Source organism: Scyliorhinus canicula, chromosome 4 (assembly GCF_902713615.1).
Source record: "Scyliorhinus canicula chromosome 4, sScyCan1.1, whole genome shotgun sequence".
Taxonomy (NCBI): domain Eukaryota; kingdom Metazoa; phylum Chordata; class Chondrichthyes; order Carcharhiniformes; family Scyliorhinidae; genus Scyliorhinus; species Scyliorhinus canicula.
Genome location: NC_052149.1, coordinates 178,655,094 through 178,682,534, shown reverse-complemented (window position 1 = coordinate 178,682,534; position 27,441 = coordinate 178,655,094). Strand labels below are relative to the sequence as shown.

The 27,441-nt window shown below is 46.5% G+C and overlaps 1 protein-coding gene across 2 annotated transcripts in view; it reads right to left on the bottom strand.

Annotated features, from left to right (window-relative positions):
- cdhr2 (cadherin related family member 2) overlaps nucleotides 1-27,441 on the bottom strand; it is a 397,792-nt gene that overhangs the window by 108,779 nt on the left and 261,572 nt on the right. For both annotated transcript variants that reach the window (XM_038795617.1, XM_038795618.1), the window contains 6 exons: nucleotides 19,129-19,204; nucleotides 17,796-17,914; nucleotides 15,193-15,426; nucleotides 13,640-13,795; nucleotides 5,177-5,341; nucleotides 571-632 (listed from right to left, as the gene is read on the bottom strand). In XM_038795617.1, coding sequence (XP_038651545.1) covers nucleotides 571-632; nucleotides 5,177-5,341; nucleotides 13,640-13,795; nucleotides 15,193-15,426; nucleotides 17,796-17,914; nucleotides 19,129-19,204 — 812 coding nt within the window. The remainder of the gene's footprint in view (nucleotides 1-570; nucleotides 633-5,176; nucleotides 5,342-13,639; nucleotides 13,796-15,192; nucleotides 15,427-17,795; nucleotides 17,915-19,128; nucleotides 19,205-27,441) is intronic.

Sequence of the window (27,441 nt, the reverse complement as noted above, 5' to 3'; positions counted from 1 at the left end):
CTCCTTCTCTATTTATATATGATTGGTGCAGGAGGTTACTCAACAATGGAAGCAGTATGGCTAAGATAAAGTCTGTTGCCGTCCGTCACTTTTCATTCAGATTGAAACAGACTATAGATAGAACTGGAGAGTTGTTTTTTTCATTGCTCAGTCTTTCATAAGACAGCTTATGATTTCAGATATGTAACTTTTATCCCAGTTCTTTTGAAGGGTACATACTCAAAATGTCATATTCTGTCTTCATCTCTTGATGATGCTGATGAAATTGCAGTGCATTTCCAGCACATTATAAATGCAAGTTAATATTCAGGGTCCATTTTAACTGTTCCTACTAGACGAGTAATGAGTGGCAGCAGGTTGGTCTTCAATTTTACATCCAATACTCATTTTCTTTTACCAATGGGGACGTTTAAAAATGACCCCTTATTTTCTACAAGTGAAGACCCACCCACCTATGACTTTCATAGCTGAAGAATTTTACAAGTAGATATATTTGATTAATTTATTGTAAAATCTATCAAGGTCAACTAGAATAGCTACTAATTCCAAAGAATCATAAAGAATACATACATGTTCTTTGGTAACAGGCTGTAGGTAATTCTACCAAAACTGCCACTGTCAGGATCAGTTGCCTGTCGAATAAGTTTAAACAATAGCTATTAATGATGACATTAGTACCAATATTCTACACTTTAGCATTAAGCTTTCTTCAAGAGGTTTATCCCAAAGAGTCAAAGGACATTTTTGTTAATCCAAACATGTGTGAAGTCTGCAAGGAAATGTAATTAATTTTAAGGATAAAATTAATCATCAAATTAACTGAAAATACAAATTATTTAATCAGCGGAGATGAATTTAGCCCAACCACAAATAATTACTAATGAGTTTAAGTTATTTGTGAGAACAATACAGATATGATCAAGTAGAAGACGACTAGGTGATTTTGATGCATTTTTAAAAAAACTTTGAAAGCATACGATGTTAATATTTTAGTGGACTTTCTGAAAAGCTCTGTCGAAAGCCAGCATCCAAATCCCACTCTTACTTCCATTTTTGAGCTTCAGATATTTAAATACACAGCATGGCAGCCATTTATGTCTCTCCATTGGGAGGCAAATGTTATTCAGATGCACTGCTAAACGACTTCAGGAATTATTTTGGGAAAATTTCAAGATTTAATAGTGTACATAAAACATTATTGATTAGGAACAATATTCTTGGACAAGTGTACTCCACTGAAGATAAGGGTCTTGACTGTGGAAGTTTGCACTACTACCACTAACATGCCACCAGCCAGCATACATGGAGTTTATTGTCATTTTTAAACAGTGCGGGGGGGGGGGGGGGGGGGGGGGGCAGCGGCCACGTGGGCATGAGTGATTGCGTGCCGGGGTGGGCAGGAAGTGTTCCAATCCACCATCAGGTAGATGCAGTCCAGCTCCAAGTAGGCTAAAAAAGAGCCCGCAGGGCAAGAAGCATGCAGGCTCTGCAGATGGGGAGCAAGTCAATTAGGGGATACAAGATGCCAGTTTGGAAGAATTGTTCCTGGATTTTCCCTCTTTGCGGCTCTAAATCTTCTACCCCCAATATTGACTGTGTCATAGTTATGTACCATCTCCTCAGACTGACCTTGCTGCTACTGGCATTTCAGGTCGGCAAACATTCCCGTGCTCCCCCCCTCTTTTCCTCATGATCCAACAAAGATAACTGTTCACCTCCAATCCAATTGGACCACCTCACTTGGCGCATGCCACCTTTAACCAGTCATAAATCCGATGGCATGAGTTTTCCATTCTCAACTGACATAATGTTGAAGGTCTGACTTAATTTGGAAAACTTGTGATTTAATGGGCAGAATTTTACACTCCCCCCAAGGCGGGTTCTGAGGCAGGATGGGGATGTAAAATTGAATGGATGGGATTCCCTCGGGAACCAGCTGGCCCAAGCCCAGACTCAATTTGACACTTAGACAGGAAACCCACTCATTCACCTATTAGGTCCTTAAGTGGCCACCTAAGGGCCTTATCCTGCCCAGCCTCCATTTTTAGGCTGGCAGAATCAGGTGCAGATAGGATGGGAAATTGGACATTTACATTTTCCCCCATCTCAGACAGGAAGTTGGGAGGGGCAACTCTGAAGGCCCCCTCAGAGTTGCAGCACTGCAGCACTGCACCTCCCCCCCACCCCCGCCAAGGACATTGGAGCTCAGGGGGCCCCCTCTCCTTTGATATTGAGACCATCCCCCCTCCTAGCCACACAGGCATCCCCTACCCTCCTGCCCCTGAGACCCCCGCGACTTACCTTTTCAAAGGCCCCAGGAATTGGTTCCAGGCAAGAACTGCAGGACCTCATCTGGTCACTGCAGCACTGTGCCTGGCTGATTGGCCGACAGCTTACACGGGCAGGACGTCCTTCCTTGGGCAGACGGAAGTCCTGACCACTGCCAATCAGCACTCAAGTGAGTACTAAATGGTAGCGGGAATTTGAGAGTCAGCAGGGTGTGCATAAGGCAACGCCTTTCAGGATGGTGATCTCTGATCACTCACCATCATTAAAATTCTACCCAATGCACATGCTAACGGAGGGAAAAGAGGTTCCTGCCACAGAATGCGGTGAGTCCCAACCTGCCGCTGAAACACTGTCCATTTAATCCCTTAAACTCAACCCACCATCGTGAAGTCACAATTTTGTTTCCTGCCTGGTGAAATCGTCATGGCCACCGTGACATCTGTTTCCTGTGACCCTATTAAATTCCGATGGAGTGCACTGGCTGGTAATGTCCTATCACAATGGCTCAGGTACCCAGGCAAAGAAGTCGCAGGTTCTCAGAGGTGGCACAGGATATTTTGGTGGAAGAATTTCAGCTGAGGAGAGATGTCCATCCCACAAACACACTTTTCAATATCGATACCAACACCAGCATCCACCATCTAACTATACAATGACATTCACACACCCAATACTACTGCATCCTTCACAGGCACTATCACACCTCATGTACATCTCATAGCTCTTCAAGCTAAATGAGGCATCAGATACACAAACACAACTGGCAGTATCATCACCACTCTTTTTCTTTCAAAAACCAACACATGATAGGCACATGAAGAAGAAACAAACAACTCCATTGGATCACTCCCCTTGAGAGACCAGTGCTGGAGGTAATCAAGGAGGCAATGAAAGACCTTATAACACAGGCAGACGAGGAGATATTATCAGCTGGATGTTATGTGGCTATTTCAACTTCCTTACATGTACGTAACTATTCTTGATTCCTAATTCCCCAAACCTATCAATGCTCATAAAGCTCCACATGGTCTCATCAGACATATTATCGTGTGGTGACCTGACACAATGCATCCTAACTCTTCTACCCTTATCACTGCAGGTGGAGCAGGAGGAGAAGAAGGTACTGCATCAATCACCACCACTGACATTGGCACCAGTTCAGAGAATGGCATCACACATAACTTAAAGATGGAACACAGATCTTCCCAGTGGCACACACCAGAGCCAAATATGTGCAGCCATGTTCAGTGGAGCAGATGCTGCAGGATAGTACCAGTGAGCAAGGATGCATAGCAATTCTGTTTTGAGGGGTAAGAAGAGGTTTTTGCAGGGTCAAGTTTCAAAAGAAAACTGATGAGTTTAACAGAGTAAATGCTTGGTGCAATGGTTAAGCTGCCTAAAAACTAATGGGTCTTGGTTATGTGGACAGGGAAATGAATCCCCACTTTGTTCTCTGGCTTGGCCCAGACCCTGGAACCTCATCCTCTTCAGCATGGAAAGGTTAATTAATCCTCGCCCGTAACCTGTGGAGCCTAACATTACAGTGTCTGATAACAAAGGTTACAGGTTCCAATACAGTCTTTTCAGCTTTTATGGAATGGTAAGGTGCAGCTGTCAATGTGGCCCCAAGCTCCACAGTTGAAAGTCATTTGCAGGTGTCTGTAATATCCACAGATTGGCCCTCACCCAGATCACTGAGCAGATTGAATGGTTGGCCCATAATAGGGGCATGCGAATCATGGAGCAGGAACCTATTAATCCCTCTCCATATGCGGCATTCTTGTTTCTTTTTCCACCATTACCTTTACAGTTACATCTCAGTCAGGCAGCCAAGACTGCTCAATCCCATGGTGCAGTGAGCTAGCCACTAAAGGCAAGCACCAGGATGAAATGTTTTATATGTGTAAGCAACGTAGGATCTCACATTCTTTCTTTTTGATGTATACAAAGAGTGATTGTGGCAATTGGATAATGGCAGAATTGGTCTTCTTTTGTAAAATATTTTTTATTCTCCTCCTTCTTCACATTTTCTCCCAAATTTACACCCAACAATAAATAATAATAATAATCACTTATTGTCACAAGTAGGCTTCAATGAAGCTTCTATGAAAAGCCCCTAGTCACCACACTCCGGCGCCTGTTCAGGGAAGCCATGCGGGAATTGAACCCGCGCTGCGGGCCTTGTTCTACATTACAAGGCAGCTGTTTAGCCCAATATGCTAAACCAGCTGAACCAAATTCTCAATGAGAATCGGTCTTTTTAATTGTGATCGTTATGGGGAAGGAATTGAAACTATTGTTGCAGAAGATGGACCCCCTGATAGATTCTGAAGTTGTGGAAACCACATTGGGTGAAAACCAAATACCAGAGTCTGATGGGGGAGTATGTCTCTCAAAAACTGTTCAATAAGATGGTCCCTCACCGGCACAGCCCTTCCACCCGAAAGCCTCTGGTCCCGTTCCCCAACAATCATTCCATCCCCCCCCCCCCCCATCAAATCTCTTCTTCCCCAGCATCTCCCTTTTCCTTTGCTTGCTTGTGGCTCCTGAACTTGATCCTCTGGCATATTCCACAGCTGGTTATGACTGGTTTCTCATGATCAGCATGTAGCAAGTCACCGTGAACCTGAAGCCCATCTCGCCTTCCTGACCCTCCTCTCCCTCTCTCCTCCTGAAGTTGCGTTCCTCTGACTGGCCCCATCTCCTCCTCCATTACAGCGCAAGAGCTATCGTGGCCATTTTGGACACTTGTTGGTGTTTAAAGTACCCGGGAAAAGTCGTCTCTGTTATGTAAATTTGGGCCTGCACATAAATATATTATTTCAGAGATTTAGAATAAAGATGCATTATTTCAGCTATGATTAAATAGAGGTAAAATAAAACTTACTCTAACAGTCCCAATTTCAGTTCCAACGGGTTCATGTTCTTTTACGCTGAGGATATATGTTTGCTCTGGGAATTCTGGACTGTGATCATTAATGTCAACAATGTAGATTATAAGAGTCGCACTGGAACAACATTCGGTTGGATTCGTCGTATCATTTGCAACAACCTAGTAAAAAAAATTTAAATAAATTATTATTCAGCTATCATTCTGCACACTGGATTGATTGTACTCCCAATTGGCAATTGTTAAATGCAGAAGTGGATTAGAGTCACACATTACACCTAGTAGCAGCAGCAAGTGCACGGTGACATAGACCATAGAACATACAGTGCAGAAGGAGGCCATTCAGCCCATCGAGTCTGCGCTGACCCACTTAAGGCCTCACTTCCACCCTATCCCCGTAACCCAATAACCCCTCCTAACCTTTGTTTTTGGACACTAAGGGCAATTTATCATGGCCAATCCACCTAACAGCACGTCTCTGGGCTGTGGGCGGAAATCAAAGCTCCCGGAGGAAACCCACTCAGACACGGGGAGAACGTGCAGACTTCGCACAAACAGTGACCCAGTGGGGAATCAAACCTGGGACCCTGGCGCTGTGAAGCCACAGTGCTAACCACTGTGCTACCGTGCTGGCCTCTGTCCTGTGGATATGGTAATGGACAAAGGCCAGATCCTCACTGCCCAGCTGGTCGGACAGCAGACCCTGCACCGCCGCCCCCGCTGAGCGGAACTTGGTCGCAGTGAAGATAAAGCAGAAAGACAGGACGATGTAAAAGAGACTGAAGGCAGCCTCGGGGGTGACCTTCCTCTAATGGGGAATTTTGGAATACCTGTATAGGTGTAGTTGTGAAAAAAGTGCAGATTTCAGTGCTTTTCAAATTTGGGAATTTCTAATAAGGGGTACTCAACCTGTACATGTCAAATACTTTTCTTGTTTGATTTCACCTCTCTCACATGAATGACCACTTCCAGAGATATTTTAGCTCTCTAATGGGAATTTATTTTGTCATTAAATTGCCCTTTGGCTCCTCTGCCAGATCGATAAATTTCGACATGCTGTTACCAAAGTATAATAATTGAACAACTTGCACAAAGATATTTAATGTTGAAAAACTATCTCAAGGTGCTTCATAAAGGATGGAGAAATGGACCGTACACCAAGAAAAAAGACACACGTTTCACTCTGGGGAGAAACACAGGAAAGGTTTTTAAAAGCAGGGGTGAAGGGGTATGTTTGAAGGAGCTTTTGGAGAAGTGTAAGATGGAAAGATGGAGATCTTTAGGAGGCCATTCCAGGGCATGCACTGTAGATGGCTAATCGCAAAGTGAAGACAGGATCAAAAGAGAGCAAGTCAGAGAGCAGAGAGTTCAGGAAGTTGGGCAGAAGGAGTTACAGAGATTTGGTCAGCCAGGAAGGAAAAACAGATGAACATTTTAAAATTGAGTTGCTTTGGTACTGGAACCCATTGTAAGTCAGTGAGGGCTAAGGTGATGGGCAAGTGGAACTTGATGCAGGTTAGGATAGGGGCAGCAGTTTTGCCGAATGAGCTTATTATAAGGTCCAGAAAGGAGTCCACACCGAGCCAAACAGGTTGAGTCAAAGGAAAAAGGTTTAATGCAACAGAACATGAATACAGAGCAGTTACTCTACTGCAGGAGCTCACTCACAGGTCATGGTTTTACATAGGATATAGAAGGTGGACCCCCGCCCCTCAGTGGGTGAGTGTCTATTTGGGAATATCAATCCCTCCGTCTCATAAGTGAACCATGACCTGCTTAAGGTTTCATTAGTGTCTCATGACCTGCTTAACCCCAGGTTATGACAGAGCTGAAGTTAGGGAAAGTGGACGATGGGGTAAAGGTGTGGAGTAGGGGTGACTAAGAGAGCATTGAAACAGTGAAAAAGGCTTGATGAGGGCTTCAGCAGCAGGACAGGTGAACTGGGGTTGGGGATAGTTGCTATTTTACTGGTGATAGTAGGCAATCCCTATGATGAAAAAGATTTGGGAGGGAACCTCAAGTCAAACTCGCTTTGACAAAGGATCATCTGGACTCGAAACATTCGCTCTTTTCTCTCCCTACAGATGAGATTTTCCAGCCTTTTCTCTTTGTTTTCAGATTCCAGCATCCACGGTAATTTGCTTTTAAACTCGTATATGGTTCAGTTTGAGACACTGGTATATGGCAGGGGATGGAATCAACGTCCAGGATAAGGAGGTTATGATGGAGATTGAAGTTGATGGCTTTGGTTGCTCATGTTTAGCTGGAGGAAATAGTGATTCATTCCAAGCTGGATGTCAGACAAATAGTCTGTTGATGGTGGAGAGGTACAGCTGGATGTCAGCATAAACGTGGAAGCTGATATAATCTCTGCTGATGTTGTTGTCGAGTGGCATCTTGTGTCAGAGGAGAGGATAAGGATCAGCTAAGGGGGCTTCCAGAGATAATCATGCAGGCCAGGAGGGGAAGAAAGTCATTGGTGGAGATACTCTGGCTACGATCAGATAGGTAAGAGTAGGCTCAGTTTGCTGGACAATGGAGGACAAGCATTGGAGGAAGAGGATGTGGTCAGATGTGCCAAAAGCAATGAGAGATCATTGAGGAGGAGGAAGAATAATGATCATGGCCACAGTTACAGAAAATCTTGTTTGTGACTTTGGTTAGGGCTACTTCAGAGCTGTGGCCATGCAGAAACCTGATCGAGGAGATTAAGAGTTGCAGGGAAAATGCGCATGGATTTGGCGTGCAAAGGGAGTTATAAAACTTCCAATGTAAACTGTCTCATCAGCTCCTGAAAGTAATAATAAATTCAGAGCCTTGTGCAGGACCTTGAAGTGTGAGCATTCAAAACACTGTCTTCCTTCACCTCAACAGAGATACAAAACCTGCTCAAGTGCTATTGCAGCTGCATTGAAAGGTGCAGCATGATAATGGTACAAGTTGAGTATCCTTGAGTGTCCAAAATCAGATTTTTTTTTTTCACCTCATTAGCCTTTAGCGCGGGGATGTCCCTCGCCCAAGCCAAAACAACCCAAGCCGACATGAACCTTGCCAACTATATCCAGCCTTTAGCGCAGGAAGTCCAGTTGTTTATCTGCACATTGACACCCTGAACTTTCTCCTACCAGCAAAATTGCAAATAGAGCCACAGGTGGGAATTAATATAGGTATCCTGTATTTATTATTGTGATACATTTTGCTTTTCTAGCCATTATATTTACTTTACACTACAAATAGACTAGGCTTAGGCTATTGTAATGTAAGTAGGCCTACTCCTATATGCACAATCTAATATCCAATGTTATTTGAAATCGGAAACACAATCAGCCCCGGGGATTTCAGATAACAGATCCTCCATCTGTATTAATAAAGAATTTTTTAACTCAAGCTACGTTTGACTAGAAAATGTAAGTGATTAGTTCTGAATAATTTGGAAAAAATCTTTGCCAGAAAAATTCAAATCCGAATTTTAAAAAAATTAATTTAGAGTACCCAATTAATTTTTTATCCAATTGAGGGCCAATTTAGCGTGGCCAATCCACCTAGCCTGCACATCTTTGGGTTGTGGGGGCGAAACCCACGCAAACACGGGCAGAATGTGCAAACTCCTCACGGACAGTGACCCAGAACCGGGATCGAACCTGCGACCTCGGCGCCGTGAGGCATCAGGGCTAACTCAATGTGCCACTGTGCTGCCCAAATCCAAATTTAAAGTGTTGCTTTCCAATACACGCATCTTGTGAAATCCCATTCGAGCTGGGAAGAGTTGTAAAAGCTTGAATTACTGCAAAACCATTGAATGTATAAATATGATAGACAAGGTGTGTCTACACTGACTGCATCCAACAATATGCCAATATAATTATGGATAAAAGGTGAAAGTTTGCAAGTGAATAAATGAATACATTATCCCTCATACTATACAATTCATTATAATCCAGCTCTTCATCACTGCATAGTTCCACCTTCAAAGCATTGCTGAACTTTATCCCTACCTCAGCTCCACCTCTTTTCCCATCTCCAGACATGACTGCTCTAATGCTGTCCGTGCTGCCTGTGATGGCTCGAGACATGCACTGGAGGATTCCAGGTGTTAAAAAAGAGGTTTATTGATGAAAGGAAAAGGCAGTTAAGTAACAGGCACAAAAAACTATACATCAGGTCTGAACTTCAGCTCCCTGGTCCACAATGCCCGGAATCCTGTTCCAGGAGCTGGCACAAACTCCCCAATGGCCAGGGTTCATACGCTCCCGCAAGATTAGCCCTGAGCCAGTCACATGATCCGTGCAGCCCACTCCCTTATAAGGGCTGTGCTATCACACCCCCCCCCCTTTTAGGTCCCTTATAATACACTGTACAAAAACTATATGTGGTAGTTGGTATTAGGGGTATTACGGTACCCAGGTTGATGCTGTAAGACTATTGGTGTGGGAGGTACCTGAGACAGCAAGATCAGTGGTGAAGCCTGCCTGCTGGTTCCGCCCAGTAAGGCGGAGTATAAGAGCCTGTGTCTCCCCAGCTGCTGCATTCTGTACCTGCGCTGCTGGGGGAAACAGCGAGTCCAATAAAGCCTTCAATTGTCATCCAATCTCGCTTCTTGGCGAGACAGAGTTACAAGACTGTTCACTACGTTAGCTGTACTTGTCGACTCCAAGTTGAGGGTCACCACCCGTTGACTCCTCAAGTGGTCGATGGGCTTTCCATGGTCTTCCCATTCACATCGACCACATAAGACATTGGCGCTGACTGAGTCACAACCTGTCCTTTTAACCAAGGTGAACCTGATGCAAAATTACAGACCTAAACCAGGTCTCCCACCCGGAACCACCTGTTGCCTCTCTGCTCTGACTCTTCCGGAAGGCCTGACATGCCTCCACCCTACCCCGCCAAATTTGGAAACACAAGATCCAAATGGATTCTAAACCAGCAGCCCATGAGAAGCTCAGCTGGTGCGGCCTCTGAGATTAAATGAGGAGCTGAGTTGTCCAACAACAAAAAATTAGCCAAACACTGGGGAAGAAGTTTATCGGATTGCTTTTTCATGATATTCTTGAACGCTTGGATGGCCCCCTCATCCAGACTGATCGACACTGGGTGTTTGGGGGCTGTCCAACTGTGTCTCATGCCATTGACTCGTACAAAAACCTGGAAATCATTGCTGGTGAGGGGGATGCCACTGTCCAAAACAATTGACATGGGAAGCCCATGAATGGCAGACACTTGGCGCGAGGCATTAATTGTGGCTGCCGAGGTAGTGGTCCCTATCTCGTGAACTGATAGCAACCAGACCCATAACTCCACGCCATTTTAATCTTTGACTGCCTTGTGTGGGCGCTATGTAGCTCTTGAAGGAGCAGCGCCCTGGCCTGAGGCGGGACGACCACCTGTTATCCCATAGAATCATGCCATCTTCATGTCAAGTTGTCCTAACAAGCGAAATATGGCCTCAGCTGTTCGGACTTCTCATAGCACTAGCCAGACTGCATCATTCATTTACCCTTTGAAAGAATAGGGTGCTAAATTCGCCATTTCAGTGGCTAACTACCGGCTCGAATGGAGAATTCGCGGGAGGTTTACAATGCAAATATCAGAGCTGACCCCTATCCGATTCCAGGACCAGTGAGATGCTAGCAGCGGTGCCGTGCGAAACACTCAGCTCCCGCGCCAAAAACGGCCGAAGAATGGCCGGGTCCCTGGCCGCGCATGCGGTCGCACCGAATAACATGGCACCAGCCGTGATCGGACCCGATCCACCATTTGTGACCACACAGCCCACCGCCTGGCCATTCCCAAACAATCCATGGCCAGCGGCACGGATCCCGGCCGAGTGTGACGGTGCTGGACACAGTCAGCCAGCAGTCACCATACTGAGACCACATGTGTCCCGCGCTGTCGGAACCCGGCCCATCGAGGGAAGAGCATCATGGGAGGGCCTGCCGATGATACGCCAATGCCGTTGCAATGGTGCGCAAAACAATTACGCCATTTCCAAGGAGGCGGAGCATCGCTGATCGACGTCTATGTCCTTCCATGACAACGAAAGTCAGATTGGCCTCCTGCCCTCTGTATGCCACTGGGCTATTGGCTGTTCCCAGGATCTTCCAACGTGTATGTTGAAAACTAGGCAGTAGTACTCTTCAAGCTTAAAGACTGCATTTATGTATGAAGTCTTAGAAAGTCTGCTCACCCACAATGGTCACTGAAGCCCCGATGGTGACCTCCATTTTAAGTTGTCTACCATTTATCCCCAAGACAATTGCAATCTGAGCAGTCTTATTCAATTGGTCTGCATTAAACCGATATGTTGCATGCTCTTCTCAAAGTTCTTCTCCACTTTGTTCAATGCCACTGTGGACTGCTGCTGCTGCTGTTGTTTTTTTTACATTGGCGCACTTTGCCTTGTGCGGAAACGTGCTTGAATGTTCCCCCCTTTGGTTACATCAGAAACACACAAACCCCCAGAAGAGGCAAGTCTCCGGGGGATGGTCCCTCTCCTGCAACAATAGCAGTCCACATCGGATTTGGACACCCGACTCCTTCCCGATCTTTGGGTTCCGGTCCTGTTTCTGGTTCTGCACTGTGCCTGTTGATCCCTAGGTACGGTGCTGTTTCAGAGTGTCAGTGCTGACCTCACGGCATACCGCCATTCCTGGTTAATCTCTCTTTCAGCCATGTTTTGAAGCTTAGTGGCACTTTTTTGCCGCACTCAATGGCCTGAGCTATCTCGATCACCTTTTCCAGTGTAACTGTGGTCTCCGCTAGAAGCTTCTTCTCAATATTAAGGTTATGGATCCCACAAACCAGCCGATCGTGCAACATGTCACTCAGCGGGGTCCCAAACTGACTGCTCAGCAAGCTGGTGAACCCAGTCATGTGCTCTGTAGTGCCAATGCCTTTAAAGGGGCCATGCTACCACACTGTCCTTCCATCCTTCAACCTCCAAATTGTCAAAAATTCAACTGCCCACACCCCATCCGAGACAAAGTTCTATTCATCCAGGAATTCCATTGTTGCTGATTTATACCTGTTTCCTGCTTCACATTTTATTTTTTAAATCCTGAAACTCAGCTATGAATTTCTTCAAGGTCTTGCAAACCTTGGGTGAAATTCTCCCCTACCCGGCGGGCGGGGGTCCTAGTGTAGCGGAGTAGCATCAACCACTCCGGCGTCAGGCCTCCCCAAAGGTGCGGAATTCTCCGCACCTTTAGGGGCTAGGCCCGCGCCAGAGTGGCTCCCGCTCCGCCGACTGCCTTTGGCGCCATGTCGCCCGCAGCGTCAGGGCTGGCCAAAAGGCCTTCACCGGTCGGCGTGAGTCCGCGCATGCGCCGGAGCATCAGTGGCCGCTGATGTCACCACCGGCGCATGCACGGTGTAGGGGGTCTCTTCCGCCTTCGCCATGGTGGAGGCCATGGCGGAAGCGGAAGAAAAAGAGTGCCCCCACGGCACAGGCCCGCCCGCCGATCAGTGGGCCCCGATTGCGGGCCAGGCCACCATGGGGGCACCCCCCCCCCCCCCCCCCTGGGGTCCGATCACCCCGCGTCTCCCCCAGGACCCCGGGGGCCACTTGCGCCGCCTGCTCCCGCTGACACAGAGGTGGTTTAAACCACGTCGGCGGGAGAGGCCTGACAGCAGTGGGACCTCGGCCCATCGCGGGCCGGAGAATCGCCGCGGGGGCCCGCCAATTGGCGGGACGCGATTCCTGCTCCCACCGATTTCCGGATGGCGGAGAATTCTGGCCACGGCGGGGGCGGGATTTACGCCGGCCCCGGGCGATTCCCAGCCCTGCGGAGGGTCGGAGAATTCCGTCCCTTATCAAGGCAATCTCCTGTATCTGTGTCGCTGCTCAAGAACACTACATTCCTCTGGCTCTGGCATTACGGGCATTCCTCCCTTTTCTTTTGCACCACCAATGTTGGAACAGCTTTCAGTTGCCTCAGTCCTACTCCTTTGAACTCCTCAATGTCTCTGTCTCCAGCTTTACCAACCCCCCACACAACATAGTTAAGCTCATCTTTTAATTCGCTCTTGACCGAGCACTCCTTTTCCTTTTGTAGAATACCTTGGTACTTTATATGGTTTATGCTTTATATGGGGTGCATAGAAATTGCTGCTGTACTATCTGCAAGTTAGCCTGAGAAATTTGCACTTTTCTATTTGGCATAAACTCTAATGAGACCCAAGAAAGCTCTAAGGTGCAAAAACTGGTTTTCTGCAGAAGCACAAAATTGGCGCTCATGAATTGGCAGTCTGTTTTACATGCGCCTGATCTGAAAATGGGGTGTGATATAAAATGGCAGCTGATAAAATGGCACTAACACCTGTTTTGCGCTTGGCAGAACATAATTTCATCCCCTTAATTGTTGTTCACTTGAAATAATAACAATATTAATGGTAGGAGAAACCTGCAATGATGCAACTTTTCAGAAAATGATATTTATATTATATGGGGAAAAAAATTACCGTAATGTTTATATCATGCCTCTGTTCGTAATCAATGGCAGATGAGTTTCTCACAATTATCTGTACCATTCCCATATTTTTGATCTCTTGTGGGTAAACAGTAAAAATTGATGCATCTTCTCCATGGAGGGACAAACTGAAGGTTCCATTCATACCCTATAGTAAGAACAATGTTATGTTATGCAGAAACACAGATGAAACAAAATCGCAGCTCAGGTTTGAACAGATTTATAACATAATCACATATTTCTCCATTTGGAACAATATAAATAGCAGAATTCGGTTTTGTACAGAACTGTCCTCCCCATCAACAATCTAACTGAAGTTCCCTTCAGCATAGTTTGTCTCCAATATCCAGAAGCTGTATCTGTTCTGTGCTCTGTTCTCACAGAAGTGCATATCCAAGAATTAGTCAACAATTATGCCCTTAGCTTTAGGAGGTTTACTAACATTGTCTCACATTACTTGCTACAAAAAGACTAGACATTGTGTTACAGCAGTTTACTTTTAACTGGCTAACACGATTAAGTATCAAAAAATTAGCAGATGCTACAGAAGTTTAACTCGAGCTCGCCTGTGGGGACCTGACCAAAAGCAGCTGGCACTGATACTGAGCAATTAGGTCACTGGACGTGGTTAGTGAAGTAGGGGCGGGAGAAGGGAACCAAAGCAAAGGGAAGCAGGATGAGACCAGACCAGCAACAGCCCACAATATTCTTGAACAGCCAGGAGGAGCACTTGTGGCTCTTATGGAAATTAAACTAATGAAATATTTTCTTCACAATTTCATGCAACCTCCCGGGGTCGTTTTAAAAGTTACCAGAAACACATGCAAATCAACTACTTGAATGTTTCAAATATAATCTTGAGGTACATAGGGCGGAATTCTCCGCTCCCACGATAAATCAGGAAGGCCGTCGTGAACTCGGCCGAGTTTCACGATGGCCTCAGAGGCCGCTCCTCTCACCTTATTCACCCCCACCCGGGGGGCTAGGAGCGGCGCTCCGTAACTCTTGGCCGCTGACGGCTCAAACCCGCGCATGCGTAGTTGCCGTCTTCCCCTCCGCTACCCCGCAAGACATGGCGGCTTGATCTTGCGGGGCGGTGGAAGGGAAAGAGTGCGTCGCTTTGAGACGCCGGCTCGACGATCGGTGGGCACCAATCGCGGGCCAGTCCCCTCCCGAGCACGGCCATGGTGCTCACTCCCCTCTCCGCCCCCCACAAGCCTCAAGCCAGAATTTGGCGCCCATGTTCACTACGGCAGCGACCAGGTGTGGTTGCCACTGTCGTGAACCGGTCGGGAACGGCAGGCCGCTCAGCCCATCCGGGCAGGAGAATCACCGGTCGCCGTGAAAAATGGCGAGCGACGATTCTTCCGAGCGGGGGGGCGGGAGAATCGCGGGGGGCGCCAGGGGGGCGTGTTGTGACTCGCCCAGCCCTCCCGCAATTCTCCCACCCGGCGTGGGGAGCAGAGAATTCCGCCCATAGTGTGAGTTTCAAAAGGTTACAAAGTCTAAAAATGTATGAATTCAGGTGACATTAGAATTGTGTACCTGATCAGGATCACGAGCCACCATAGTTAAACTGTCTATTGGCACTCCCGCAGAGATATGCTCAGGAATTGAAGTCTTAAATGAATTTACTTTTGCATCTTCAGTAAAATTACAAAAACCAAGATTGCAGTTATAGAAAGCAGGTGTGTTGTCATTGATATCGGTCACCGTGATGGATACACTCGTAACTGCAGAGGCAACAGCTCCATTGATATCGAGATGTTGCTCCGTGGCCTAGAAAAAAAAAACACATTCATACAGAAATTATCATAATAATAATAACAATATAATCTCATATTGTCACGAGTAGGCTTCAATGAAGTTACTGTGAAAAGCCCCAAGTTGTCACATTCCAGCGCCTGTTCGGGGAGGCTGGTATGGGAATTGAACCCATGTTGCTGGCCTTGTTCTACATTGCAAACCAGCGATTTAGCCCATTGTGCTAAACCAGCCCCATAAATTAGATGCATTTCGAAGCTGGGACTTTGGAGATAAATCCAAAAATAAAGAATTGCTAATGTTTATGCATTCATGGGCTGCTGGTTTGCCATTGCAGTTTAGCTCTCTTCATCAATTTTGCATTCACTTGTAGTTTCCATTCAGAGTTAATCTTCCAGGAATACAAAGTCAGATTTCAAATTCTAGCCTTTGTTGTCACTTGAACTCAGCTGATCTCTATTAGTTCTTAGTTGGGCTGTTCGGTGCCTCGTATTGGTACATGGCTACATTCAGAGAAAGGGTCAGGATGATTTAACATACCCTACTAAGTGCATCTTTTGTTTGATTAAATGAAGCAACACAGACACACCGGTGAAGAAGTCAGTGATTCAATATCATGATGTGCTTCACCTGACAAAAAGATTTACAATGGCTGCAGAGAGAAGGGAGGCTATTACCGCTGGGTCAAGTGCAAGAATGAAAAGAAAAACAAGTGAAAGGCTAAATTGAGGTTCCAAGGCCGAACTGAAAAAGGATAGAGTGAAAAGTGCAGAACGTAATGGCAAATAATTCATCCAGCAAGCTGGTAGTCATGATTAAAATCAAAAATGACAGGGTAGCATGGTGGCACAGTAGTTAGCATTGCTGCCTACGGCGCTGAGGACCCGGGTCCCAATCCCGGCCCTGGGTCACTGCCCGTGTGGAGTTTGCACATTCTCCCTGTGTCTGCGTAGGTTTCGCCCCCACAACCCAAAAGATGTGCAGGATTGATGGATTGGCCACACTAAATCGCCCCTTAATTGAAAAAAAATAATTGAGTACTCGAAAAAAAAAAAATTTTTTTTAAACAAAATCACTTGCAATTGCAAATCAGGATGATAGTAATTTGGGGCGCCATTTAATTTTTTAAAATCAGAATGCGTTCTGGGCAGCATTAGCTGGGGTGTTGTGACGTTCATCATAGTGTAACAACCGCGCTATCGTCGGCACTGTTTTTTTCATGGCCTGGCAGGGAATGCCCCACCGAGGCTGCAATCAGTCACATTTCTTGCACAGAGGAGCTCCCATGAGCGACCCCTGGACCCCGCTAATACCCAAACTCACCTGTTGGGGGGTCCCCGCCCCACCCCACCCCCTCCCCCCCACTTCACCCCGTCACATACTTGCAGGACCCCCCCCCCCGGGCCTAATCCTCAGTGTGGGAAAAACGCCAGGTTGACACCTTGGCACTGCCAGCCTGGATGTGCCACCTGGATATCCTGGTCATGACAGGGTGGTGCAGGTGGCATTGCCAGGGTGCCAGGCTGGCAGTGCCAAGGTGTCTGGGTGGCATCAGCCTGACCAGAGGCCAACCACCTGGGGGCCTCTGATCACCTGAAAGATCCCATTCTACTTTCCAACCTTTTGATAGTGTTGATGATCTCACGAGATGTCGTAAGCTGGATCTTGCTGGGTGAGATCCTGATTTACATAGTCAAGTGAGCCATTAGGCTCATTATATGTTGGCGCCCAATTCACCAAAGGCCTGGGAAGGAAAGTCCACACGAGGACGTCTTCACCATGGCGCCATTTAGCATTGGTCTACACAAATGTGGAGCAGGCATACGCACCTGAGGGAGTCTCCCAGACCCACCCCGCCCCTCCCTCTCCCCCCCCCCCCCCCAGTGTTCGGGCTCTAGGCAGAGTGGTTGCCTGGCACACATGCTCACACCTGGGCACCTTGGCTCTGCCAGCCTGGCACTGAGCACTACGTTGTCCATGCTAGGGATTGGGCCCAGGGATGCCCTGCTCTTCAGATGTGGGATGACGGGAGGCTTGAGGACCCCTCAGGGGTAAGTTGGGAGTTCAGAGTCCTGGCGGGATGTCCAAGGGTGGGGTCAAGAGATTGGGGCGACATTTAAAAATGTGCCCTGATCTCTCAGGAAGTGAGGTAAGTGCGGTGATGGTGGGGCATTCCAACCGAGGCCAGAAAAATGACAAAGTCCTGTTTGATAGCAGGGTCGTTCTGGGTGCTGCAGGCACTGAGAAGGACCCTGCTGTAAGCGCCCAAAACAGGACTCTGTTTTTTGCACGTTAAATTGCTCAAAAGGCTCCTCAATAGTATAAAAAATGGGGCATATTAACTGTGGTGTTAATTATATATTATATATTGTATTTCTACTTACTGTAACCTTTAGTTCCACAACTGTGTTAAAGTCAAGAAGCTCCTCTCTGTTGAGAAAGCCAGATACAAATATATCTCCACTCCGAGTATTAATTTCAAATAAATTTGGAGGTTTTGAACCTGCATACAGAAAGTAACATCTGACATAAACATTGCTAAAAGTTTTACACAAATATAATAATCTTTATTGTCACAAATAGGCTTACATTAACACTGCAATGAAGTAACTGTGAAAATCCCCTAGTCGCCACATTCAGCCACATATTTGGGTACACGGAGGGAGAATTCAGAAGGTCCAATTCACCTAACAAGCACGGCTTTCGGGACTTGTGGGAGGAAACCGGAGCACCCGGAGGAAACCCAGGCAGACACAGAGAGAACGTGAGTCACAGAAAGTTGGTTTACAGGTGCAACAGGTGATTAAGAAGCGAATGGAATTTTGTCCTTCATTGCTAGAGGGATAGAGTTTAAGACTAGGGAGGTTATGCTGCAATTGTATAAGATGTTAGTGAGGCCACACCTGGAGTATTGTGTTCAGTTTTGGTCTCCTTACTTGAGAAAGGACGTACTGGCACTGGAGGGTGTGCAGAGGAGATTCACTAGGTTAATCCCAGAGCTGAAGGGGTTGGATTACAGGTTGAGTAGACTGGGACTGTACTCGGAATTTAGAAGGATGAGGGGGGATCTTATAGAAACATATAAAATTATGAAGGGAATAGATAGGATAGATGCGGGCAGGTTGTTTCTACTGGTGGGTGAAAGCAGAACTAGGGGGCATAGCCTCAAAATAAGGGGAAGTAGATTTAGGACTGAGTTTAGGAGGAACTTCTTCACCCAAAGGATTGTGAATCTATGGAATTCCTTGTCCAGTGAAGCAGTTGAGGCTCCTTCATTAAATGTTTTTAAGGTAAAGATAGATAGTTTTTTGAAGAATAAAGGGATTAAGGGTTATAGTGTTTGGGCCGGAAAGTGGAGCTGAGTCCACAAAAGATCAGCCATGATCTCATTGAATGGTGGAGCAGGCTCGAGGGGCCAGATGGCCTACTCCTGCTCCTAGTTCTTATGTTCTTATGTTCTTAATGTGCAGATTCAACACAGACAGTGACCTGAGTCGGGAATCGAACCTGGGAACCTGGATCTATATAGCAACAGTGCTAAGCATTGTGCTACCGTGCCACCCATAGGGCTACTGTGCCGCCCAAATAACAGTCTTAGATTTTTCATAACAAAACACAAAGGGCAATTTTGATTCTACTGCAAATTGCACAAAATAGTTGACATTTAAAATCTAAATAATTGTAATAATACACTACTAAACTCTTTGTTTGCCTTACTTTGAATAGCATATGTAATTTCATCTTCAATTCCTCGGTCACCATCAATTGCTAAAACCTGAAATACAGTTGTTCCCTGAAAAAGAAATTCAGAAGCAAAATACATTTCTGCAGTTAGTTCAGATCAAAGCATGAATTACAATGATTGACAACATTATGGGACATTGAAGAACTCAATATATTAGTCTTTGCAGTACAGCATTTCTATTTGGGTTAGCTTTCACATTGTTTAATTATACGCTTGAAGATGTTTATTCACATTTTATTGCTCCAGACCTTCTCTGTTACATTATCTAATGTAATCATATATTAGAAGGAGTATTGTTGAAGCACCCAGAACAAACCTATTTTAGAGAGAGGCAGCATCATCAATATTTGTAATCATGTAGAGATATACATAACCTAGTATCTCAGAAATTCTGGGAAGGATAACCAATTACAGTGCAAGGCTATCATGTTTTAAAACTCAATTCATCTTTCACTTGACACTTTGGGGTGGTTTTCACTGGAAATCGGAACAATGCACTGAAGACAGGTGAGGGGCTGGTTTAGCACAGTGGAGGGGCTAGTTTAGCACAGTGGAGGTGCTGCTTCAGCGCAGTGGACTAAACAGCTGGCTTGTAATGCAGAACAAGGCCAGCAGCACGGGTTCAATTCCCGTACCGGCCTTCCCGAATAGGCGCCGGAATGTGGCGACTAGCGGCTTTTCACAGTAACTTCATTGAAGCCTACTTGCGCCAATTAGCGATTATTATTATTATTATTAGGTACTGTTTAAATAAAAGCAGAAAATGCTGGAAAAACTCAGCAGGTCTGGCAGCATCTGTGGAGAGAAAAACAGAGTTAACATTATACAGACTTGATATGGTAACACTGTTTCTCGGTCCACTCATGCAGCCAGACCTGCTGAGACTTTCCAGCATTTACCGTTTTTAATTCCAGATTTCCAGTATCTGCATCATTTTGCTTTTATTTTACGTACTGTTCAATTCGCATTTAATTTAATCTCCATCATAACCTTGTTATGTTTCTTAAAAGAATGCTAGAAGTCGTTCAGCAGTTGAAGGATGGTTTATTGTGCTCCACAATAAATTACTTTGTTAGCTTTTACTTACAGAATGGCACTTGTAAAGATACTGCTTTTCTATGCTCTGCAACTAGGCCTAATCACTTGCAGCCCTGAGCTCAACTTCTGTCCTGCTCCCCTGCTTCTCCAGCTAAAGTGAGCGAGGGTGGGCCTTCGGCGTCACTCTTATATGTCCCCGTGCTGCCCCTTGGTGGTACTTCCATTTCCCATCAGCCCCTTCTGTACACACTCAGGCGAGGATCACTACATCCCCCTTTTTCACTTTTTTTTTAGTTGCAGAGCTGTAACTAAACACAAATTCAAACACAGTTAGGTTTATATACAAAGACAAGGCAGAGCAATGATATTGTCAGTCCATGTTCATAAGTTCAGATGGGTGGGTGCACGTCTGATCCGGGTAGACCTCCTGAGTGGTCATGGAGATCCAGAGTCTTTTACGTCCATTTGGACACCTGCTGCTGGAGTTCCAGGATGTTGCATGACAGCGTCCTGCAAATCTAGTGTTGGAAATACCTCTCGACGAGGTGTAACTTTTAGAAGGTCTCGGCGATTTCGTCGAAACAGTGTTCCATCGTCAGACTGCACAACGTAGGATCGTGGCGATATTTGGCGGAGAACCGTCGCCATTTTAGACCAGCCCCCAGCCAAGTGTCGCAACCTCACCGTATCGTTGATTACCAACGGATGCAGTACTTTTGCCTGCCGGTCATAGTGCTGCTTTTGCACTTGACGTTGGTGACGCATCTTATCCAGGACAGGCGAGTGATCGGGATTGGTGAATTGTAGTGCCGGTAATGTTGTCCGCACATCTCTGTTGAAGAGCATTTGAGCCGGTGATAGTCCAGAGCTCAAAGGTGACGAACGGTATGACAAGAGGGCCAAGTGTATGTCGGACTTTGAGTCCGCAGCCTTTCTGATGAGTTTGTTGATAATGTGGACACCTTTCTCCACCCTGCCATTCGATTGCGGAAAGTGTGGACTCGACGTCACATGCTTGAAGTTGTAGTGCTTGGCGAAGTCCATCCACTCCCAACTAGCAAAGCAAGGACCATTGTCGGACATGACCGTCCGTGGGATGCCATGCCTGGAGAAGGTTTCTTTGCAGGCCTTGATGACTGATGCCGCTGTGAGATCCGGGAGTTTCAGTACTTCCGGAAAGTTGAAGTAGTAATCGATGAGCAGAACATAGTTTCGGCCCATGGTGTGGAACAAGTCAATGCCAACTTTGTCCCACGGTGACGTGGCCATCTCATGCTGCTGAAGTGGCTCCTTGCATTGTGCCGGTCGATGTCTTTGACACGTGTCACATGTGAGCACATGTTCGTTATGTCCTCGTTTATCCCTGGCCAGTAAACGGATTGTCGTGCTCTTCTTTTGCACTTTTCGGCACCAAGGTGCCCCTCGTGAATCCTGCGGAGCATGTCTGCCCGGAGCGCCAGTGGGATGACGATTCTGTCATTCCGCAGTATTATGCCATCCACCACGGACAGTTCAGTCCTGACGTTTTGGAACTGTGAGCACCGCCCATTTGGCCAGCCATGCTGAAGGTTGTGTATGACTTGAAGGAGGGTGGCGTCCTCCTGTGTCGCCTGACGAACTTGCTGCAGCCTCTCGTCCGTTGCTGGGAGTGTCTCCCTGCACCACTGTGCATGAGCTTCCACATCATTGATGGAAGCCAGTGGCGGGTTGTCAGCGTCCATGGCTCGTGATAATGTGTCAGCTATTACAAAGTCCTTTCCAGGGGTGTAGACCAGCGTGAAGTCGTACCTCCGCAACTTCATCATCATGCGTTGTAGGCGCGGTGTCATATCATTTAGATCTTTGTCGATGATGTTTACCAGCGGCCTATGATCAGTTTCCACGAGAAACTTGGGGAGACCGTACACATAATGGTGGAATTTGGTCACGCCTGTGATCAGCCCTAGGCACTCCTTCTCTGTCTGTGCATACCTGCACTCTGTGGCGGTCATCGCTCGCGAAGCGTAAGCCACTGGGACCCAGTCCGACTGGTCATTCTGTTGCAGTAGCACCACACCAATTCCATGTTGACTGGCGTCGGTGGAGATCTTTGTAGGTTTTCCCGGGTCAAAAAATGCGAGCGTTGGAGCTGCCATCAATTGGTGTCTCAGATCATCCCATTCATCTTGGTGATGTTGGGTCCAAGCAAACTCCGTGTCCTTCCTGATCACGTGCCTTAACGCCGTCGTCCATGCTGTTAGGTTCGGTATGAATTTGCCGAGGAAGTTGATGAATCCCAGGAACCTTAGAACCGCTTTCTTGTCATGTGGCCGCTGCATGCTCTGAATTTCTGCGATCTTCTCAGCGTCCGGCTTCACCCCGTGCTCTGATATTGTGTCGCCCAGGAAGGTCAGAGAGGACCGTGCGAAGGTGTACTTGGCCCGGTTGAGCTTCAGTCCAAAGTGGTGGATCCTTTGGAAGACTTGCTTCAACCTCGCAATGTGGTCTTCCTCTGTCGTTGACCATATTATGATGTCATCCACATAGACACGGACGCCTTCAATGCCTTCTATCATCTGCTCCATTATTCTGTGAAATATTTCGGATGCAGATATAATGCCAAAGGGCATCCGATTATAACAGTACCTTCCAAACGGCGTGTTGAAGGTGCACAGCAGGCGGCTGGACTCATCGAGCTGCATTTGCCAGACGCCCTGTGAGGCATCAAGCTTGGTAAATATGCGAGCTTGTGCCATTTCGTTCGTTATCTCCTCTCGCTTGGGGATAGGGTAGTGTTCCCTGCGAATGTTCTTGTTCAAGTCTTTGGGATCTAAACAGATCCTGAGTTCACCAGACGGTTTCTTAACACACACCAGCGAGCTGACCCAGTCAGTCGGCTGTGTGACTCGTGAGATAATGCCTTGAGATTGGAGACGTTGAAGTTCAGCTTTTAGCTTGTCCCGCAATGGAGCCGGCACCCTCCGAGGGGCATGAACGACTGGTATGGCATTCTTTTTGAGCAGGATTTTGTATTTGTAGGGTAGCGTACCCGTGCCAGAGGAGACGTCAGGGTACTCGCTGTGGAGCAGCCGTATGTCATCGGCAATGTGTGATGAGTCAGCCGCGTGCATGAAGATCCTTTGAATTAGCCGCAAATCCTTGCAGGCTTGAGCACCTGGCAGTGAGGATCTTTTGTCATCTACAATTTCAAATCGTAGTCCTGTTGTGACTGTTTTGTTCGCAATTTGTAGGTGGCAGGATCCCTTTGAGGTGATCTGGTTTCCGTTGTAATCAGTTAACTTGCATGCGGCAGGTAACATCTCGTGCGTCCCTGGGACGGATGCAAGATCTTTGCTCGTCATCAAGTTTGCGGATGCTCCCGTGTCCAGCTTGAACGTGATGGGAAGTCATTGACTTGCACCATAGCACTCCATTCACTTGCGGAGTCGATGGCATGCACATGTCGAGGTTTTGTTGTCAGCTCCTGTGGTTCCGCTGTGGCGTTTATAATTCCAATGCCGTACGTGTTCTCCCAGGAGTGGAATTCTTCATGGTCGGAGAAATTGTCTTCGGGTGCCGGAGTGTCCATTACATCAACTGTGCGTACTTTAAAGTTTCCATGCCTTTGCATTGTGGAGTAATATTTGGCTGTGGACTGGCATTGGGAGGCAAAATGGTTCATTTTTGAGCACTTTCTGCACCTTTTTCCTTGTGCAGGACATTGCCCTTTTAAATGGGCGGAGCCACAGTGATGACACGTCATGACATCATGCGTATGTTGCGTTCGCGCATGCGCAGTACGACTTTCAGTCCGGGGCCGGTATTGCGAGAAGTGCGCATGCGCATACCGAGTACTTCCGGGACCGCATCTTTCGGGATGGCGCGCATGCGCAGACGGGCCGGCGACCGGAAGAGAGGGCCCGTGAGGAGAGGTCCCCATTTTCACATCTGCCTCGTGGTGAGTATTTTCCAAGGTCTGTTTGTCAAACAGCTCCAGTAACTGCTGCTTTTTCTGCTCCTGTAGAAAGCATTTATCTATGGTGGTTTTCAGTGTTAAGTCATTTTGCAGCGTTAATGATTTTTTTAGATTTCCGTCAGCAAGACCATAGATTAATTGATCTCTGATGAGTAAGTCTGTTAAATCACCGTAGTTGCAGCCTTGTGCTAGCAAGCGCAGATCTGTTACAAAGTGGGAGATAGTCTCCCCGCTTTTTTGGAATCTGTTACGCAGGTTGAATCTTTCAATGATTTCATTGGATTGTGATTTACAGTGGTCATCAAATTTTGCCACTATCACTTGATACTTGGTTTTATCTTCAGTATCAGCATACGTAAAAGAGTTCTAAATGTCTATCGCCTGCTGGCCTGCCGTTGAGAGTTAAAGTCCAATTTTTCTGTCATCGGTGGCTGCATTTAAGTCCTGAGCTGACATGTATAGCTGAAACTGCTGTTTAAACATTTTCCAGTTATTTAAATTAGTTCTCATCATTCCTGGACGTAGCATCTGATCCATTGCTTCAGAAGGTCGTCTGGAGTCGAGAGGCTGTGAAGTCTTCCACAGTCGGGCGGCCGGCCTGTTGCTTTTGCTGGTTGCGTTGGTTCTTTCTGTTCAAAGAAGCCACTCCTGTACCATGTTATGTTTCTTAAAAGAATGCTAGAAGTCGTTCAGCAGTTGAAGGATGGTTTTTTGTGCTCCACAATACCTGCTGAATGCAGCTAATCTGCTTCCATCCACCTAGCACTATCTGCCACTGAATACCCTACTGACCCTGTCAAACACCTCTCACCGACACCTCTGATCTGCCCTCATTAGCCCTTCCAATTTCGTCGATCCCTCAGAAAACCCCCCACAAACCCTTGACATTCCCCGTCCGATCTCCACTTTCCCATGTCTCCAATATCCACCTTCTGACCCTTCTATTCTGCCACTCCGACCAATGCCTCCAATCTTCCTGCTGCTCCCACTCCCCTTCACTCCGCTTCTCTTTCCCCATCACTTTGCTTTCCCCAATGTTTCCAACCTCCCACAGTCTGACATTGCCAACCTCTTAATGTCTTCGGACCCCCGGGTCACTCCACAGGCCTAAACCTAAGATCCCTTCCTTCCTTCTCTCCATTCCCCACCCATTCCTTAATTATCACGTAATTTTCTCATTCTGATATTAGGCCATTCAGTGCAGGACATCATATCACCAGAATAGGCATTAATACCAAAGGCTAAATTTTCCATTCCCTTGTCAATGGGTTTATAGAGGCAGGTGGGGGAATGTAAAATACCCACCTACCCACCTGCCCTGACATGAATTTTTACAGGAGGCAGCAGGGGAATTTGATAAACACCTCCCCTTAGGTCAATTGAGGCCCTCAATGGAAAATTAATGGTCACATGAGGCCTTATCCCATCTCTGCCACTATTTTACCTGCAGCAGTGGTTGGTATGCACCAAGTAAGTAGTCTGCCAGATTTAGCTACATGTGCTCCTGTGATAACCCTCACAACGACCATGGGGAGTCACTTATTAATTTCCCTACGGGGGTTCGTGGAGTGCAAGGTTCCATGGTAACGGGCAGAGGCCCACCAAGTTGGAACTCATTACCGAGCCCTTTAAATGCAATCCCAGACCCGGACTGGGAGCCCCGTTAGTCCTGGTCTGGGACATTTGCGTTATATATCGAGGGTGCGGCTTTACTTTTGTGGCCAGAATAAATCTGTTTACATCTTCTTCTTCGTGGCTCCTGGATGACTACAGCTGGTATCAGGCAGGTAAAGATAGGACCTTCTTTGCGGGTTTCTAGGGTTTATCAGAACCCCCGCCCCACGATTGCACTTCATTTTTGTTCTCCTCTCTTGGCCTCTCAAACTCACCCTCCTCTCTCCTTAACCCTCCTTCCTCACCAGGGCCTGTCAACCTGACCCAGGCAAAATCCCAATTACCAATCACATTAGTGTCCAGCTCCAGCGACGATCTCCACTGGGGCCTGCTTGTAGTCCCAGCAGTGGCCACCACACCCGCCTGGCACTGCTGGGACTATGAAGCTGCTGGCCATCTGATTGGTTGGCAGCTCTCTGAGGCGGTACTTTGCATCCTTGAGGGCCAGAAACCCCACCTCCAACCTATTGCTGTCAATTTCTGTGTATGGTTTAATCACTGAATTGACGCCAAGTTTCACATTCAGTGCCTCTTGTCATGTTGGCTATCTCTGATATGATCTTGAGGGCTTGATGTTTTTCAATACATTTTAGAAAAATTAGCTTCTGAAATTAATCATGAAAGAGTACTGAAGTTTTAAAAGTTCAATGGCCTTCAATTCCATACATCCTTTAAAATTAAGGACCAGGAATAATGAGTTTCACAAGTCGAAGAATTAGGTTTCACTGAACAGACTAAGAATGGATTGGTACTCCACAGAGAAGTCACTGTTCTCTGTGGAGAATACATTCTATATTCTCTTCAGAGGATGATTTTGCATGCGCTAAGGTGCAGTCTCAAGCATATTTCACTGGAAAAATAATGCGAATTTGTTTTTAATGGAAATTGAGTCATAGGAATTGCTGAACAAAAAACGAAATAAAATCAAACTAGTTGGCCTTTTAACATCCTAATACAACGGGAATGGAGTAATCAATAATAATCAATCTTAATTAGTCTACAACAGACACAAAAATCAAATGAGCAAATCGCCAGCGCAGGAGAACTTTGGGAACTATCAGGCTGAAGTTATTTTTTCTCTCCCAAGCATGCTAGGCCGATGTATAACACGGCTTGTCTCAATCACTTATACACTATATCGCAAATATATTTTCTGACAGGAATGTAGCTGATTTGCATTTGGCTGAAGCAATGTAAACTGCTTCCATTGTCTCCATCAACAGTCTGTTCCATAGACAGGCAACTCGCACACTGCAATTGTAATAAGTTCACAGAGGCAGAAGTCCCTTCACCAGGATTCCTTTTATTTACAAAGCCAAAGCCGAACAACCGGGTGCTTTCAGCTTGCTGTCTCCACTGGGAGTGCAGAGGATCTGACACTCCCTGTTACATACAGAGAAAGGGGTTCCCTGATTGGGCCACTAATCAGGGGACTCTTATTCTAATTGGCTAATCGCAAAGGTCTGGCCTAAATCATTACACCAATATTGAGAGGAATTTTAACCCCTGCAAGAATGGGTGAATTGGGCCTGGAGGGTAGAAAAATAAGTTATTTTTGCATTATGATTACAACACTCCTCCAGTGTGCCTGGGTTTAACTGAGCTGAGCTTGGGGGCT